Here is a 17779-nt window from a genome sequence, read left to right as displayed (position 1 = left end):
CTAGATTGCAGTTTCATCGCACCTCAAAGTATCTCGCTCTAAAAATGTATATTCTCTTGAGATTCGAAATGCCACAGTGAGTGACACTGGAAAATACACAGTAAAGGCAAAAAATTACCATGGGCAGTGTTCTGCTACAGCATCTTTGACCGTACTCCGTAAGTTTGTTCTCTGGATCAATGTTTTGCTGTGGTATGTCTACTAAAATGACTTACAATAAAATCCACTGGCAGTGTTGACTTCAGTATTTTTGAAAGTTCATCTTTCTTTTGTATATTACATATACAGCCCTAAAACAGCATTAGAAATCTTTTTAACACCCACACAATGGCACAGAGGTACTCTATTATATCAACAGGTGCATGTTGAAAGAAAGCTATGAGCATTTGTTCTAGGATGAGTATGTTAAGACCTTGGTGCTGGTAATTATTCTTCCCTTATTTCTTAACAAAATCTGTTACAATAAAATTAAGTCATTCCACAGTTCAAGATTTTTATGGCAACTTAATTGAACTGGGTGTACTATTTTATTGGCTATACCATATCCCAGTTCCTAGCATCAAGGTGTGGTTGTGATACGCTTGCATGACTGTGTTTGGGTTTAAAGCGAAGCTGCAGTGATTGAGCTTTCCTGCTGCCCTTTACAGCTACAGAACAATGCGGTGAAATACAGATTTTACTATTTCAAGATCTTGAAAACGTTTCACAGCTTCTACAAATATGAACTGAGCACACACAATTAATTTCTTAGTGTCTAATTCTAGTACCGGTTCTAATAGGAAACACTGTGTGGTGACCTGTTTTTTCTTAAGTATGTATGTTTTTCTTTGAAGCTCATACATACTGTAAGTTTCATTGCCCATTTTTTAATTTCTAAATTACTGCTTGTGATTTGGATATCTTGAATAAAACAATTGTAAACAAGTGTATACTCCACTGCAGTTTTCCATTGAAAGCAAAGTATTCCATCTTCATTTCTGTAAAATTAACCATTGAGAACTGCATGACTTTGTTAGTTAATGTGATGTTGTTGATTTTTCCTTCTATGTTTGCAATGCTCTTCAGCTCTAGTTGAAGAACCTCCGAAAGAGGTAGTATTGAAGACCAGTGGCGACGCAAGCATGCACGAAAGTTTTTCTTCTCAGTCCTTTCAAATGGCTTCTTCTAAACAAGAGGCTTCATTCAGCAGTTTCAGCAGTAGCAGCATGACTGAAATGAAATTTGAAAGCATGTCTGCCAAAAGCATGTCCTCCATGAAAGAATCCTTTGTAGAGATGAGCTCCAGCAGTATTATGGGGAAATCTAGCATGGCTCAACTGGAGAGTTCTAGCATGGCTCATCTGGAGAGTTCAACTAGTAAAATGCTTAAATCAGGTCTGAGAGGTGAGCATTACAATTATTGGTAGAATTAGTGTTTCAGCTATCCTGAAGTAGTCCTCAGAGTAAAGCTGCTTCAGGCTTAGTGAAAACAGACTAACTTGGTATTTCTTCTCCTATTTTATAAAGGAGTACCACCCAAAATTGAAGCTCTCCCATCTGATATCAGCATTGAGGAAGGAAAAGTTCTCACATTATCCTGTGCCTTTTCGGGTGAACCTGCTCCTGAAATAACATGGTACTGCAGAGGGAGAAAAATTACCAGTCAGGACCAGCAAGGCAGATTCCACATTGAAACCAGTGAAGATCTAACCACCCTGATCATCATGGATGTCCAGAAGAACGACGGCGGACTTTATACTCTGAATTTAGGGAATGAATTTGGTACCGATTCTGCCACTGTGAATATAAATATCCGATCACCTTAGAGAGCTTAATCTGTATTATTTACACTTGTATTTTTACAAGTGATTCATATATGGACTGAAATATCTGATATGTAAATATAAAAGAAAAATATTTTTTTACCTACCTGAATGAGACAAAGTCCAAATCTATACATTATGACTTATAGTCATTATTGACCTAAGATTTTAAAACACTTTTTTCACTGACATGTACATACTGTATATAGCCGAAGTTAACGGTTATGAAGTTTTGTACCGTTTATTTTGTGACATTTTGAAACGTAACTTTTGGAACTAACAGTTGGTAGGGGAAAGTTTCCTAGCAAACGACTACCCTGCTCAACATTTAACTAATTTTTGCGCCTCAACTCATTGTTGATGTCTAAGAATGCCTCAACAGGTAGAGAGGCTCCCTGTTGAAGATTACCTACACCTAAGACATGATACTGTGCACTGTATTTCATACATGCACAAAATTTATGTTGAATCAGAAATGTAAGGCATTGGTGATGTTTGCAATTACCCTCCTGTAAGCATTGCTTAATGTTTTACATTGGATCTGATTGTGTCATAATTTTCATACCTGACTGACAATTTCTGGGCAAAGTGCAAGCGGCCAGCACTTTGTTCACCCACTGTGTACTGTTTCTGACATATTGACTGCCTGAATAGCTTTTAAAAAAGTAACATCACCTGGCCATCCCCTTAATCAACAAAGCTATTTAGGTATTCAAATGCAGCAGCAGTACCCCATCTCGGAGGTTCTTAGGGTGCAGTGATTGAGTTTGCGTGGTAGTATTAGACACCCTGTAGTCCCTTCCAGGCAACTAAGCAATGAACCACAGTTTGAACACAAACTGTTGCTACAACATCAAATACCAGCCTGCACTTCAATTTGCTTTAGTTCTCCTAATGTAGTAATAGAGCTTGGTAGCTGTTGAACCTCCTTGAGATAGAATCATTCATTTGAAATAAAGCATGCTTTCTGCACCATAAAGATGCGACTCCTTCTTTATTTATTATGCTGCTTTTACAGTTCCTGTACTACACTACAGAAAAAGACTTGCTAAAACAAAAGACGAAGTAGAAATGCAGTTTTCCAATGTAAATCAGGTCATTAACTGTTGACAGCCTATCCACCAGCTAGCCTTGGAAAGTTACTTAGAAAAAAATGTTCTTTATTAACAAAGGATAAATTCTAGCACGTGCCTAAGCATTGTGCTGTTCTGATCCCTCCGTTATTTCCAGGCTTTCCTTTACACTTGTTCTAGTGTGTCTTGGTTTTTTTGGCAGCTGCAACTACTACAGACTAGTTGACTCTAATTGCCTGGACCAACAAGCTGTCACCTCCCTTAGGTGATGAATCAATTCTTCATCCCACAAGTCAGCTGACATATCTGTCAGAACAAAGCCTGTCTTCACATTTGGAGGATTGTGGGAGGGGTTGGGATTTGTTACCTATGGGGGAAAACAGTATCAAGGTCAAAGGAGCAAGTCTGCTTCTAGAATTCACTTTGTAGAAAAAGCTTGAAAGCAAACACATTCACTGAAATGCAACACATAGGAACTGTAAGTGGAGCAAGAGCATTATTTAGCAAACATGAAGCATCGTTGTGACTCTCAGCATACCACTAATACTAAAAAAAGCAAACAACAAAAACCCTGAAGTTCATCAGAAGAAGCAGACAGAATGTTTAAAACCTATTCCAAAAAGACTCACTTTTTCAATACATTCCTGTAATCCTGTATATTACCAACCACTATCTATTCAAATTATGCAGGAAAACTAAGAAATGGGGACAAAACAAGGACAACAAAAATTTCAGAAGAGCTAAGCTCTGGGTCAGGAAAAAATCCAAACTTTTTCAAGTGATGGAAGCAGTAATTACAAGTATGAAAGGGAGAAAAGTTAAAAAGAATAAAAATTAAGTTTTAAAGGCTGTGTATTTTAATCTTTAAACCATTCAAAGAGAAAAAGAAACCCTCAAGAAAGCTTCTAAATTTTTAAATATTTCTTTCGATGTTTAAAGACACCCCAACCACCAAACTCAGTACAAGACAAAAATGTGCAGGTACACTCTTGTCTAGCTAACAAATAACTTGTGTACATAGGCACATTAAATAAAAACAAAAAAAAAAACCCAAAAAAACACTAAAAGCCCATTAGATTTTAAATAACCTCACCAGAAAGAGATAAATGATAGACAGCATCTGCAGATTTAACCATGGCCTCTTCTATACAAAGGCTACTGGCAACTCAGTCTCACATGGCTTCTAGTGAGTCTCAAAACACTCACTCGATGAAGAGGAAACACACTAGAGTGACACTGTAAGCAAGTTCATCCTGCCAGTACCTCTCTGGCCCAACTCTGCACAGCACTTAAGCAAGTACTTTCGGCAGATGAGTCACTCATGCCTAAAAATAGGATTTAAAATACTTAGGGGCTTTGCTGAAACACAGCTTGAATAAATAATGTTGCAGGCTGACCAGCTGAGCCAGTGTTTTTCCACAAGACTGCTAAGCAAATGCTAACCTAGAGTGACATTGCTGAAGTCGCAACCTAAAGCTTCAATATTCCATTTGACAGAACACATCTCTAGGAATAACATTTTTCAAGACAATAGATAAAGCAGTCTCTGGATGAAAATAAACATTTTGAATTATTTACTTATTATATCCAGGTCAAATACTGGGATTTCTAACTATATAAGCTGGCATTTGGTCTCTTAGATGAGATAGATAGATAGATAGATAGATAGATAGATAGATAGATAGATAGATAGATGATAGATAGATCAGATCAGATCTGTTGTGGTATAAATTTATAAAAATATCCCACCACTGATACAGTGTATGAAAGCATTTGGCACTCATGTTTCCTGAGTGCTGATGCATAAGGAAAACTTTTTAACAAAGCTCTATGAGCTGCTGTATAAATCCTACTATAGAGCTATGTATTTTCTACTAACATTTTACATGTGGCAACCTGAGGAAAATAACTATAATGGTGGAGAGCCATAATAACACAGAGAGATGAATTTCATTGAATTTTAGCTGGTTTTCAGACATAGACATTTCCTTCATTCAGGTATTACACCCCTTTTTAAAGTTTCTAATTTGCACCAACAGGAAAAACATCTACACTAGAATACTCAGTGATAGGGGTGTAGCAAAACTCAAGTTTAAAATTTGTGAAAATAAAAAAAAAACAAATAGGTGTGACTTCAATTTTTAAGTAAGGAATAACATTTTTTGCAAAAACAAACACTGAAGTATTCCTATCCCAAAGATTGCTTTCTCTGAGGAAAAACAATTTAAAAAGTGAAGCTGAATTATTAAATTGAAAGACATAGTGACATTAATTTAGAGTACTTCAAAGCCCTTGAACATTGTTATCTCAGTATTCACAGCTCTCCAAATCATCGATTGCTTTACCATTAATTCTTTATAATGGAAGCTGGTAATTTCTAAAAATTCTAATTATCTGATGTTAGGAACTTCAGAGATGTAACTGAAGTTACCACTTTTCATCTAAATATATGTCCCATGCTTATATTCTTTAAATGATGAATACTGTATAGGAATGTGAACTAGTTTCAGACTGATCTTTTCAGAAGCACATGAGATCAAAACTATAAGTACTAACTACTTATTCTGTTGAGGTTCACCTCTCATTCTGCACTGGCAAGAATAATACAATCAGGCATTCCTGAAAAGCTCTCCCATGAATGTGGAAATTAAATATGTAAGAGCAGCCAGGTATTTTTCAGTCTTATTTTGCATGGATCATTGTGATTCAGCCAGATAATTTTCAGAAATTATTTTTTAACTCCAGTACCAAAAGTATAACAGTGTATTATCTTCACTAATTTCACTGAAATATATTTTGGGATGTTTGGCACAGGTATCTATATAAAGACTGATTTAATAGAAACAAATCACACATATATACATAAAACTGAAATGATAGCTTTGTGGACCTAAAAAAACCCAAAACAGCACTACAATTACATTTAAAATTTGCAATTACATGCAAATTTTGTGCTTGGATCTGATCACAACAACTTTTGTGTCAGTATTTAAAATTATTATTTACTACTACATTCACTGATCAGTCTCACTTTGGTTTTGTACAACATGGAGTCCAGCCTCCTTTCTTCATAGTAGGTGGAAGCAGAAAAAGATCTGTCATTGTGACATGTAATTAACACTGCAGAAGCTGGCAGAAACCTCAGTGAAATTTCTGAGCACTTCTGACAGCATATTATTCAAGACAACACTCTAAATGCAGTATGTAGCTTACTTCTCTAAACATCTTCTTTAATACTTATTTTTACAACTGTTGTGTCATACAGAATACATTAAAGCAAACATTCAGAAAAAAAAATGTACAAGCATGTATGTGGCTGATATGCATATGCCAGTTTGCATGAAAACTGACAGAACTGAGTAAAAATGACAGCTCTGTGCTGGTATCCACAAACCCCTTTTACAAACCATTCTACTCCACTTGAACCTGACACAATGGTTTATAAACTGGCATTTTATGTAAGGCCAACAGCTCATATGTTTTTCCTTAACATTTGGACCTATTTTGATTTAGATAAATCAATATTCCAAAAATTTATAAGGAAAACTCCCTTTCCCATGTGTTCTTTCCAGCCTGCTTGAAATTACTTATATACACAAAAGGAAGACTAGTTAAACCAAATTAAAGATTTGATTATAAAAACAGATTTTGGTATGTGCTGGAGTACAAAAAACCCTGTACATTTATTTAGCAGTTGTGTAAATCAAGAACAGTAAATGGCTTGCTTCAAGTGCTCTACAGCTAAGACTTCATAGACCAAGTTCATCCCTAAACAAACACCCAACAAATCCCCCAAAAGCTTACAATGCTAATATTAACAACCTTCTTGACCAAGGTGCTAGTAGGCACTATTGTACTATATTACTCATTAAGACAGTCAGACTCTGACCTCACAGTTAATGCAAATTTACACTGATGTAACTGAGAGCAGAATCCATCTTCTGGTGTATACCATCCTCAAATGATATAAAGGAGTTGCAAAAACAGACACTCCCTTTTGTATAAATATGTCATAAATAAAACATATATAGATACAAATATTCATTAGTACAGCAGCTTAGAACAGTCTAACATTTCAGCTCTTGTTTTTATCACACTTTTCTAAAAACACATCTTAAGTAAGCAGAGTAAATCTTAACAGCACTGTATTAATTATTTGTGATGCAACACACCCCAGAAACAATTTATGCACATTTTGAAGATTTTAGTAGATCTTTAGACCTTTAGTAGTGAAAGTAGGTAGAAATTTTTGATGCAAAAAAGAATAAATAAATAAAAACTATTAAATATCCCAGGTCTGGTACAAATACTTCATATTAAGTTATTTTTATACATTTGTTTAGAAAAATACACTAAATATTTATACTTTCATTGCCTAAAAATAAGGACTGGATTATGTATATCCTTGTGTTTTTAAAGGCGGCAATGTCAATTACCGTCAAGCTGCTGGAGCAGAGCCATTAGTGCCCATTCCCACAGCCCTTACACTGGCAAAAAAAAAAAAGCCATTGTGGGGCTAATCACAGCTCCAGGTGGATGACCTGGTACAAATGACCAAGAGGCCCATGGCACAAGTTGCATTTTCTCAAAAAAAATGAAAACATTTTGCTGAAGTTTATAATCCTTTTTTACCAACATATCAGTCAGACCTCCACACTTTTTTAAAAAGAGCTGCATTTACAAATGTGGATTATCTGTTAAAGTCATCATTTGTTCCAAAAAATGCACATTCAAACTGTGAAATATTAGGAAAATACTCTTGCAAATAAACTATATAAAGATAAAATACACTTCAAAGATAGTATTTACGTTATTCTATAAAGTGCAGAGAAATCCTTCTAAAAAGGGAAATAACTACTTCCTATAACAACAGTATAATTACAGCAGCTTTTGCATAGCATTATTTATAGAAAATGTAATACTTTCAGTTGCTTCAGGAGGGAAAGGATGAAGGAGTCTCTTCCAGTTCAGATCTTTCCTTTGACACTGATGTACTTTCTTCAGGAATGGTTGATGATACCAGATCTCCATTGACAGCACTTCTAGAACAATGGGCAGATCCTATAAAGAGATCAATGAAGTAATTAATTTTAAATTCCCAAAAGTATAATCCAATCTCTCAATTATTGTATTTGCAAAGTATTTCCTATATATAAGCAATCAAAAGAACTAGTCAAGTTAAAGTCTACTTGAGAGGAGTTATAATGGAATCAAAATGCCAGCAAGATTCAGAAGGAAAAACCACTGAAGAACTGACGACTAATTCAGCCCATCTAATTAGAAAGGACTAAATTCTGACCATGATCTTTATCATGGGCAAGGGTGTGTGCCTTCAGAGCTGTGCTGTTATCTACAAAAGGCAAGAGAGCCACTGAAGTGAACAATCTTTCCACAATGCAGTGAGTGAACTACCCCTGCAACTCACAGAAGTAAAAAAAAGATAATTTCTTCTGTGACAATAAGCAGATGGCAAACGGCAATATTCCACACCACTTACCAGATAATAATTTGTGTGAGTCTATAAGGACAAACATCCATTTTCTGGATATGTCTTAGTTTTATCTTGCCAGTAATCCCACTGATTTCAATATAACTACTTCAGCTGCAAGATCATTTGTAATATGAACAGAAGCCAGCATAAGTCAACCAGGTAACAAACTATACAAGTGCTCTGATTTATAATATGTGAATCTTACAAATAAGACATTTTTCCTTATGCCAGTATCAGTGCCCCTCTAAACAGGGAAATAAATTGTTCTGAAAGATACAAAAACTCCCTCCCTTTCACACTTACTCTGAGAGTCTTCAGAAAGCATATCACTGTAAGATTCTGTATCTGAGACTGTTCGTCTGCGCCGCTGAGAAACTCGGTGAAGAGATAAACCTGGTTCTTTTACAGAGTGATTAATCCTAAAAAGGAAATTAAATCTCTTAGTAAGCAAAATCTCTAACAATCCACACAAATTTTATATACTATAAATTTGAAATAACTTTGGTTATTTCCAACCCAACCAATTTTATATACTTGAAATTGGAAATAACTTTGGGGCTTAGATTAAATTGTCAGTATCGGTGCTTTTTACTATACTAGTCTACTATAGCAGACTAAAAATAGCACAGTCAACAATCTTAATTTCACAACTGCAAAGCCTGAAAGTGGAAATAAAAATGAAGCAAATAATTTGAGAAACTGAAATACTGACTGAAAAAGAATGTTGGTGTTTCAAGTTCTAATTTCATGAACTTGTCAAAACAAGCCATTTGCATAAAGCTTCTAGCATAAAATTTTGGTACTGTATTAAAAATAGCAGCTGCCAGCAATAGCTGATAATCTGCACTTTTTGTTTTTAAAATTAGATCAATTTATGATTTTTAATTTTTTCTCCAAGAAAACAATTCTTGTCACATTTTGATTTTAATGCTAGCAAGTTCAGGGAGGTTTTTTGAGACACGAGAAAAATTTAAGGATAACAGAAGATTACCTTTCTGAAGAGCAAGGACCAGGGTGGCTAATGGAACGTTTCATCTAGGGGAAAAAATTCCAAAGAACAAATAACAACAAAAATGTCACAAGCTACTCAGAAGAATGATATGGATACCTACATTATTTTTTACTTTATTTACAGTCTTTACAAAGAGAGATGGCAATATTTTTTTTATAAAAAGCAACCTCTCAGTTAAAAATATGGTTAAATTATATGAAAACAGATGGATTGCCATCAATATTGAAAGTTTTAGAACATTCACAAAGGTAATATTTTATTACAAAAAGATGCTACCTCCTATCTATGAAATTCATTCCCTCTTGCACTGAAGCTCCTCAAGGAGCCATTGTTAATTGCTATGATATACCGAAGTATCAAGACATTTTTCCTTTACCAAATGAAGTTTAAATTCCTCATTACACAATAAAGCCAAATTATGCCTCTTGATTCCCTGTGGTTTCTCTGCTATTACAGTAAAATCTCTATGCATATTAAAAAAAGTTATTATTTTAAATCATAATGTAAGTAAAGGGATTGAACATAAAGAGATGAAAGATCTATATGGAAAGAAAGAGATTCCCAGAACAGAATTGCACAATACAGCTCATCTTGGAAAACATACACCGAACTGACAAAGCATTTGATTCCCTATACACTGTCCTTCTAAGGGAATGAATTAATACTGAATAGTTATGCAAGTAGTATCTTTATCATTATATTTTTGTTAAATAAGGGAATGATATATTAATACAAATATCTTGAATTACATACACTGAAACATATGCTATCTTGCTGAAGTGCTCCAAGTCACAAAGCACTTAAGCAGGAGGTGAAGTTATGTAATTTTTATGATCAGTGTATGGTTAGCACTCTAAGAAAACCAAACAGCTGAACTGAGGAAAAGTTAAACTTCATTCATTTATGAGATACCTCATTACAGGGCCTTGACACTGATGATGTAAAGGCTAGCAAAGTGCAAAGCAAAAGACTGAGAATGGGAAAACTGATTTATATTTGGGACCACTACTGATTTATGACTCAGTCAAGATTTCAATTGTGGACATCATAACACATAACAATAGCACAGCATTCTTCCCCCAGTCTAACCACCAGTATGACACTTAGAAGATGTCTAAACCATTTGAATAGGTGATGGTGACACAGGAGAAACCAAGGGATCAGGGTGAGGCAGCTGGAACATTTCTGGCTTAAACTTGGCATTAGCGATCTTCACACATTCTTCAAGTGTTGTGATAAATGTATTACATGTGGCACTAAGCAAGGAAGAGGCTTCATTCATGTTCTGAAAGTAAATGAAAGTACAAGCACAAGCAAGAAAAAAAATTAAAATATGCAAATACAACTTTCCTCCACCACCTCTTCCAGACACACTGATTTCCCCTATTTATCACTAAGAATTTATATTTCCCATTTTTCAATCAAATGTACACCTTTCCATAAGGCTAATTTAAGAAAACACATGTGACAGCATTGTAAGTTTTTATGACATCTGAATTTCTTTAGGGTACCAGCCAACAATGCCTTACTGCAAAGCTTGTCTCAGAGTGACTAACTAACGGTATCAGAAGATCATTCAGTGAAACAAATGAATTGCAATAGAAGCTCTGAACAGTTTTATCACACTAGAGCAAGGAGCTGCAGGTCCATTTCACCTCCCCAAACCGAAAATTTGCTCTGTTGTGACTAAGCATCGACTCCTGGTTTTGCACTAAAGGATGAACATTGCTCATAAGCTGCTCAAGAGTGCAAAGAATAAAGTCATTCACAATTTCCAGTCCTTTCATTCAAAAGGAGGAATACATTCTAGTATTGTAGTTGTGCACATTCAGAGACAAATATCTACACTGCATGCTTCCAATACCTGGAATGCTAGCTTTCACTGATAAAAAAATGGAATATCATCCCACATAAAAAAGAATGGACAAACTAAGATTGTTTCAACTACTTGAACAGAGATGTAAAACAAGACAAAATACTGTATTGCTCATAGGATAGCTCTACTGGTTTTTCAACCAAATGTCCCAGGAACACAATTGGTTCCTAACACCTGATACAATTACAGTTAAACCATCCAGGTACTTTACATACAGAAAATCACTATCAGTACATCTACACACAAGCATTCAAAAACTGACATTAGGTTAAGTCTCTCAATACTGGGGAGATGAATAAGGTTTAAGACAACAACAGTAACTTGAGGTGTATTATATAATGGAATGTAAAGAAATTCTAGAATTGTGCACCTCAATGCTGGGAGGAGAGCGAGTCTCATCATGGTGAACAAATTCTTGTATGGTATGAACTTGCTGCATTAAAAGATCACAGTAGAGACGAAGTTCAGACATTTTGGTTTTAAGAGATTCATTGGTCTCACTTATTTCTATGGAAAAAAATGGAAGTATCAATTTATTGCATACAATGTACATACATATTGTAATTTTTAAACATTTTTCATTTAAAGATCAATTTAAAAATCAACTTAAACTTCCACTTTGTTTTGAGGAAAACTGGATCCTGCAATGAATCAAGCATTATACTTGAAGCAAACAATACTTTTGGATAACTGGTGCTAATTTAATTACTTTTATGAAAAAGGCACATTATCAGGAAAAATAAAGTTGAAATCTTTCTTGGCTGACATGTAATGTTGGAAAAATTACTGAATAAAACTTATGCCACAAACCAGAGTGGCTGGAAACAGTTACATTAAGCCTTTCAAGAGAAATTATGGAAAAATAATAGTTACTATAAAGAATTGCTATGACATCAGAAATGAAATGTCTTCACAACAACTACAAACAATATGTTTATTCTAGTGACAACAGCACCTTAAGATACAAGAGGTCAATACAGGTGACTTCTAACTCTAATACTGAGGGGGAATTTACCATAGAAATGACTAGAAATAATTACAATTTATATTAAAATACAATAATACTGACTTTGTACCACAATATTTGTACTATTTGAAAAAGTGTTACCTAGTAACTAGTTACTCTAGGTAACACACATACCTTTTTCTTTTTTTGTTCTTGTATCTGCTAAACAGGCTTTTGCACTCCCCAGTGCTACCAGCCATCTTTGTCTTTCAGCTGCATTAACTGCTTTCATATAGAAATGCTGCTCCCCGGGGATGATTAGCTCCATTCTTGTGTTGTCTGTTGCATGAACTTGTGATAGAAGAGGAAAAAAAAATTGAATAACCTTAACTGAGTAACAGTCATTTATCAAATACTGCTCAAAGTGTTTTAAAATGCTTATGATAATCCCACAGTAATATGGTAAATCACAAAGCACCACTGTTAAGTAAGGAAAAGCCCAAAGCTTCTCAGCCTTTCTCCCCCTTTCCTTCACCAAAAGAACAAAATAACAAGCAAAATCAACTGGAATGGCAAAAAGAAAAAAAACTTTAATAAGTGAACCTCCTCTCTTTACATAACCGATTTCATCTACACTAAAGAGCACTAACAAAAAGGAGTTACCAGGTGAAAAATACTTGGTGGCCCATGTAAAATAATTTCCACTTTTTAATAAGTACCCACATCACAAGCTGAGTCACCTGTGAAGATCTGGAAAAAAATAATAGTCAACAGCAATGGGAAGCTAGAAAACACCCTGCTGTTAGCCAAGGAGGCTGACCTATAGTTAGGAATACACTAAAGACTAAACTCTTGCTTCAGAACAAACCATTCACTTACTGTCTCAAATACACCCATCACCTGTGCATGTGCACACCTGCTAACAGTGACAAAGGAAACCCAACCAAAAGACTAAACACTTCTGGTTTATAAGAATCTCCACTTTTGGATCACTGCTGCTGCTCTTCTGGAAAACTAGCTTCCATGATTAAGTCTCTATCCCTGGTCATAAGAGGAAAAGCAGTAGAAATAAGCAGCTAGCTGACATAATTTCAAGAATGAACCACGTGCACATAACTATTAAAAACAAAAAGTAATACATGGTGTGTTCTAAATCTCAACACAGAACTCTATTCACTGTTGTAATTCATTAATAATGCATTATTATCTGTGATTAAGATGTTATTAATATTGATAATATTCATTATTAATATATGTGATAATTCATTATATTCTGTGAACTATGAAGCTGACACACTGGACTACAGGTAAACAAAAACAGAGGAGGAAAAACATGTGATGCAAAAAAGTATGGTTGGTGATCTTTTCTATTTCCATGGCAGCTAAAATTTTCTCAAGCAGAAATCTATTAATTCTTACCTTTTATTTCACACACAGCCATCTTTATACTTCCTTTGCTGCCTTTGCAAACATCATCCTGGGAATCATAGTATGACAATATCCCATTGTCTAAAACAAACCACCGAGGCTGCCAGCCTAGAAAGATCAAAAACGTGAAAGTTTAGTCTAATTCCTAAATTGTAAATAAAATACATTTCTTTGGCTGTTAAAACTTTAATAAAAGAGGCAAACATTAAATTATTCTTGTAACACACCAGGAAGTAATCAATCTCTGCAGTCTGATGACCAAAGCCACTCTATAATCAGACTAGTGTTATATGGATATTCCATTCCCATTCTCTTTGGGTGCAAGATTTTTCTTCGGTTTTCACTGTATTCCACTCTAGAGAAAAATTAAATTTTAATTTAGCCACCAGAAAATCCTGTTTTGAAGGTTGTTAAATTACATACCTCTGAAAACCTATTCTCATTCAAATATATTTTTCAGGCATATTTTTCTAAGATTGTAGGGACTTATTTGTAAGATACAAATAAATGACTGATGCCACAAACTGCTATGCTATGTTCTCCTTTAGCTACTGTATTTCAGTGAAAAATTTATATTTCACACTTATGTATTGACACTTTCTCCATTTCTACAAATAACACAGCACTAAAATATTCCAGTAGAGCATAACAATTACACTGGCCCATTATTCTCTGGGTCAGCTGTACAATAGGAGCAGATTATCCCTCTGTTTTACAACTTGACACCATTTTAACTTCCTGCTTGGTTTAGGGTTTGGAATGGCAGAAACTGTGTGGCCAAGCCCTGTCGGTATTTGGCAATATGACCATGTGGCCCAGGATGCTGTCCAGTTGCTGTCCCAACAGAGCGAGCTGAGGCCACCCAGCAGCACTGTATTTTAACACGGGAGGCTAAATCAGGTACCCGACTCAGAAATCAGCTACAGGCTTCATACTATTCACAGCATCATAGAATCATTGAAGGTTGGAAAAGATCTCCAAGATCAACTTTAAGTTGATCAACTCTAAGTCCAACCTTTAACCAATCACCACCTTGTCAACTAGACCAGAGGACTAAGGACCACATGCAGTTGTTTCTTGGACACCTCCAGGGACAGTGATAACCACCTCCCTGGGCAGCCTGTTCCAGTGCAACCCTTTCCATAAATAATTTCCTCCTGATGCCCAACCTGAACCTCCTATGGTGCAGTTTGAAGCCTTCTCCTCTCACTTTGTCACTTGTTATCTGTAAGAGGCTGAGCCTGACCTGGCTCCAACCTCCTGTTAGGGAGTTGTAGAGAGATAAGGTCACTCCTGAGCCTCCTTCTCTCCAGGCTAAACCCCCTCAGCTGGCACAGCTGGTCCTGGTATGACTCACTCTCTGGACCCTCGACCAGCTCCACTGCCCTTCTGCAGACACCCCAGCACCAGTGTCATTACAAGCTGTAACACTAATTCAAGAAGAATGAGACCAGGCTGCATTAAATCACATTACCATTCCATGATAAAGAAATAGTAACATGTAACTGCATATTGTTTCTTTTTTGTTGTTTACTAGCTGTAACAGTAAGCATACATGTCTCTTTAAATGCAGAGTGACAACTAAAAAGCACGTCCACACTCAAATTTAAAAGCAGAAAGTTAAGAACTACAAACTTTAAAGAGTAAGAATTCACACAGGAAATATTTCAAATGGTGCACATATGTAAACACTAATACTCAAAGAGTATGCAATTCATTAGACTGTCCTATAAGATGCAACTCAAAAATGCATGGATCTTTTTTTCTGCTACATTTTGTTGTGATTTGTGGACTGTGTACTGTCCTTATCTCCTGTCAATGCCTGTCAAAACAATCTTATTCTGCTAAAAAGGGAAGGTATCTGAATGACTATGCCATCCTCACATTGTTCTAGTATTGGAAAAAAAAAAACAGAAGCAAAGGACTTAAAAGGCCAAGTGCCTAACAGAAGCAAGACAAAGAACAAAAACACCTCTTGCAATTTGAAAATTGGCAGTATTCTACATTCAAGAAAATATTTTAAAAATTTGTACTTCACAAATTCTTATACGAGGAAAAAAAAAAGCAGCCGTATTTCTGGTTTGCTTCTAATGAAGGAAGAAACTAAATGTTTTCCACAATACTTCAGCAACAATAACAAGCTCATTTGCTGCTTGGTGTCTAGCATTAATGACAAGTACTACAGCCTATTTCCAGCCACAAAAACAGATACTATACAGATAGTGGAGTAACAAGGCAGGCAGTAATAGAATTTAAACATTTTACTAATATGATTAGATTACTTTTTACAAAATTCTGCCTTCCTACATTCTGAAGATTGTAGATAAACCCTGACTAATTTTGAAATGCTGGAGTAGATGTTTTCTGTTGGCCAGCACAAGCCTAAGGAAGGGTTCTGAAGTCCACTGGTTTAGAGGACTACTGGCTTTCAGCAGAAGTTAGCTGCATGCTAATAGTACTCTGTATGCATAGCATTCACAGATACCGTTGAGTATTTCCTTATTAAATAACAGACTTAAAAGAGGAGCAAACACCACAAGAGTTCATTGCCTTTATCTATTTATCTTTTCCTACGGCAATGTTTTCAGTCACACAAGTGAAAGTGAAAACTTCCATTACTTTGAAAACAACCTTGTGCTCATTCTTTCTCTCATAACCACAACTTTTCCTCTAAGTGTTTTCTCTATAGGTACTGGGAAGAAGAGACAAAGACATCAAATATCTATTTAATTACAGCACAACTGGTCCCTTTTACCAGAAGGCCCACATCTTCGGACACAAAACTGCTCTGAAAAATGCAAGATTATGCCCTGTATACTTCATTTCACAGCACATCCGTACAATCCTCACAACGTGGCCCACATTTTATAATCCCTCAGAACCAAGATTCACACCACTTCACACTCACAGCCTGCATATGCTGAGGCAGAATTCCACATATATAGTGTTGAAGAAACATAAAGCAAAAAAGATACTGCCAAAGCAGTGTAATAAGAAGCACGATTAAGCATGATATGTGATCCAGCGCTGATCCGCTTGGGAGAGACAATTAGTCCTATCACAGTGTCAGAGGAGGAATGTTTCACCTTGACACCAGTGCCTGCCCGCTGCCTGCTCCAGAGGGAGGTGGTGCCCCTACTACCGCAGAGGATCAGCCGAACAAAACAAGGCAAATGCTAATATTTGGTGCACCTTTTGTCTGCAGCGCCTCCAAAAATACATTTAATGAAACTGAAGTTCACCGCGTGTTTTCCAGGTTGGGATAGAGGAGCTCCCTGTCCCGCTGAGAGTCTCCGACTAACTCGGCAAGGCGCAATCCGGGTTGCGAGAGGGGCTCGGCATTAGGCCAGGGCCGGGCACAGCTCGCCCGTGCGGCCGGGGCGGCCGGGGCCGGGGCGGCCGGAGCCGGGGCGGCCGGAGCAGGGGCGGCCGGAGCAGGGGCGGCCGGGGCCGGGGCGGCCGGGGCCGGGGCGGCCGGGGCCGGGGCGGCCGGAGCAGGGGCGGCCGGAGCAGGGGCGGCCGGGGCCGGGGCGGCCGGGGCCGGGGCGGCCGGGGCCGGGGCGGCCGGGGCCGGGGCGGCCGCCCGCACCGGGCTAGAGCGGGGGGCGCTGCCGCTGCTCCGCCAGGCGCGTCCCCCGGCCCAGCCCGGCCCCGGAGCCGGCTCCGGGCCACCGCCTCCCCGGGGCCGCCTCCGGGGGCCGCTCGCCGGGGCTTGGCTCCGGGCACGAACGTCTCAGCCAACGCGTTACCGACGGCTCCGGCCGCCACAGGACGCCGAGACCCCCGAGGCGGCAGCAGCAGCGGCGGCGCATTACAGCCGAGGCCGAGCGAGCCCGAACCGCCGGCCCCCGGGCCCGGTGCCCCGCGCCTACCCGCTAGGTAGTTGGTCCACTTGTACAGGACTCCCTCCATCGCTCAGAGCCCGGCGCCGGGCCGCATCCTCCTGCTCCGCCGCGGGGAACGGGCGGCCGCGGCCGCCGCGGGGATGGCGCTCCCCTCCCGGCCGCACCGCTGCCTCCCCCGCGCAGAGGCGGAGCCGCTCGGCTCAGGCGCGGCGGCCGCGGCGGCTCCGGCGGCGCCGCCCGCCCCGCGGGGCGCTCTGCATCCCCCACGCGCGCCCGGCCGCGCTCCCGGCCCCGCCGCTCCCGGCG

The 17779-nt window shown here is 38.1% G+C and overlaps 2 protein-coding genes across 52 annotated transcripts in view; one reads left to right on the top strand and one right to left on the bottom strand.

Annotated features, from left to right (window-relative positions):
- TTN (titin) overlaps positions 1-2781 on the top strand; it is a 239181-nt gene extending 236400 nt beyond the window's left edge. For 49 of the 50 annotated variants that reach the window (XM_085584497.1, XM_085584508.1, XM_085584521.1 and 46 more), the window contains 3 exons: positions 5-158; positions 1066-1383; positions 1507-2781. In XM_085584497.1, coding sequence (XP_085440623.1) covers positions 5-158; positions 1066-1383; positions 1507-1805 — 771 coding nt within the window. In that variant the 3' untranslated portion in view covers positions 1806-2781. The remainder of the gene's footprint in view (positions 1-4; positions 159-1065; positions 1384-1506) is intronic. The other variant, XM_085584509.1, reaches the window with a different exon arrangement.
- Positions 2782-6080: 3299 nt separating this feature from the next.
- PLEKHA3 (pleckstrin homology domain containing A3) lies at positions 6081-17659 on the bottom strand. 2 transcript variants are annotated; one of them, XM_021552400.4, is made up of 8 exons: positions 17501-17659; positions 13620-13736; positions 12396-12551; positions 11625-11761; positions 10499-10663; positions 9358-9401; positions 8670-8785; positions 6081-7936 (listed from the first exon to the last, which is right to left on the bottom strand). In XM_021552400.4, the coding sequence occupies exons 1-8, from the start codon at positions 17538-17540 to the stop codon at positions 7809-7811; spliced, it is 903 nt and encodes a 300-aa protein (XP_021408075.1). In that variant the 5' UTR covers positions 17541-17659; the 3' UTR covers positions 6081-7808. The 2 variants fall into 2 exon arrangements, with proteins under 2 accessions (XP_021408075.1, XP_085440672.1); XM_085584546.1 differs by lacking the exon at positions 17501-17659 and adding an exon at positions 16821-17029.
- Positions 17660-17779: the final 120 nt, after the last annotated feature.

The sequence above is a fragment of the Lonchura striata genome, chromosome 7, assembly GCF_050655825.1.
Source record: "Lonchura striata isolate lonStrDom1 chromosome 7, ASM5065582v1, whole genome shotgun sequence".
Lineage (NCBI taxonomy): Eukaryota > Metazoa > Chordata > Aves > Passeriformes > Estrildidae > Lonchura > Lonchura striata.
This window is presented reverse-complemented; position numbering and strand designations above follow the sequence as displayed.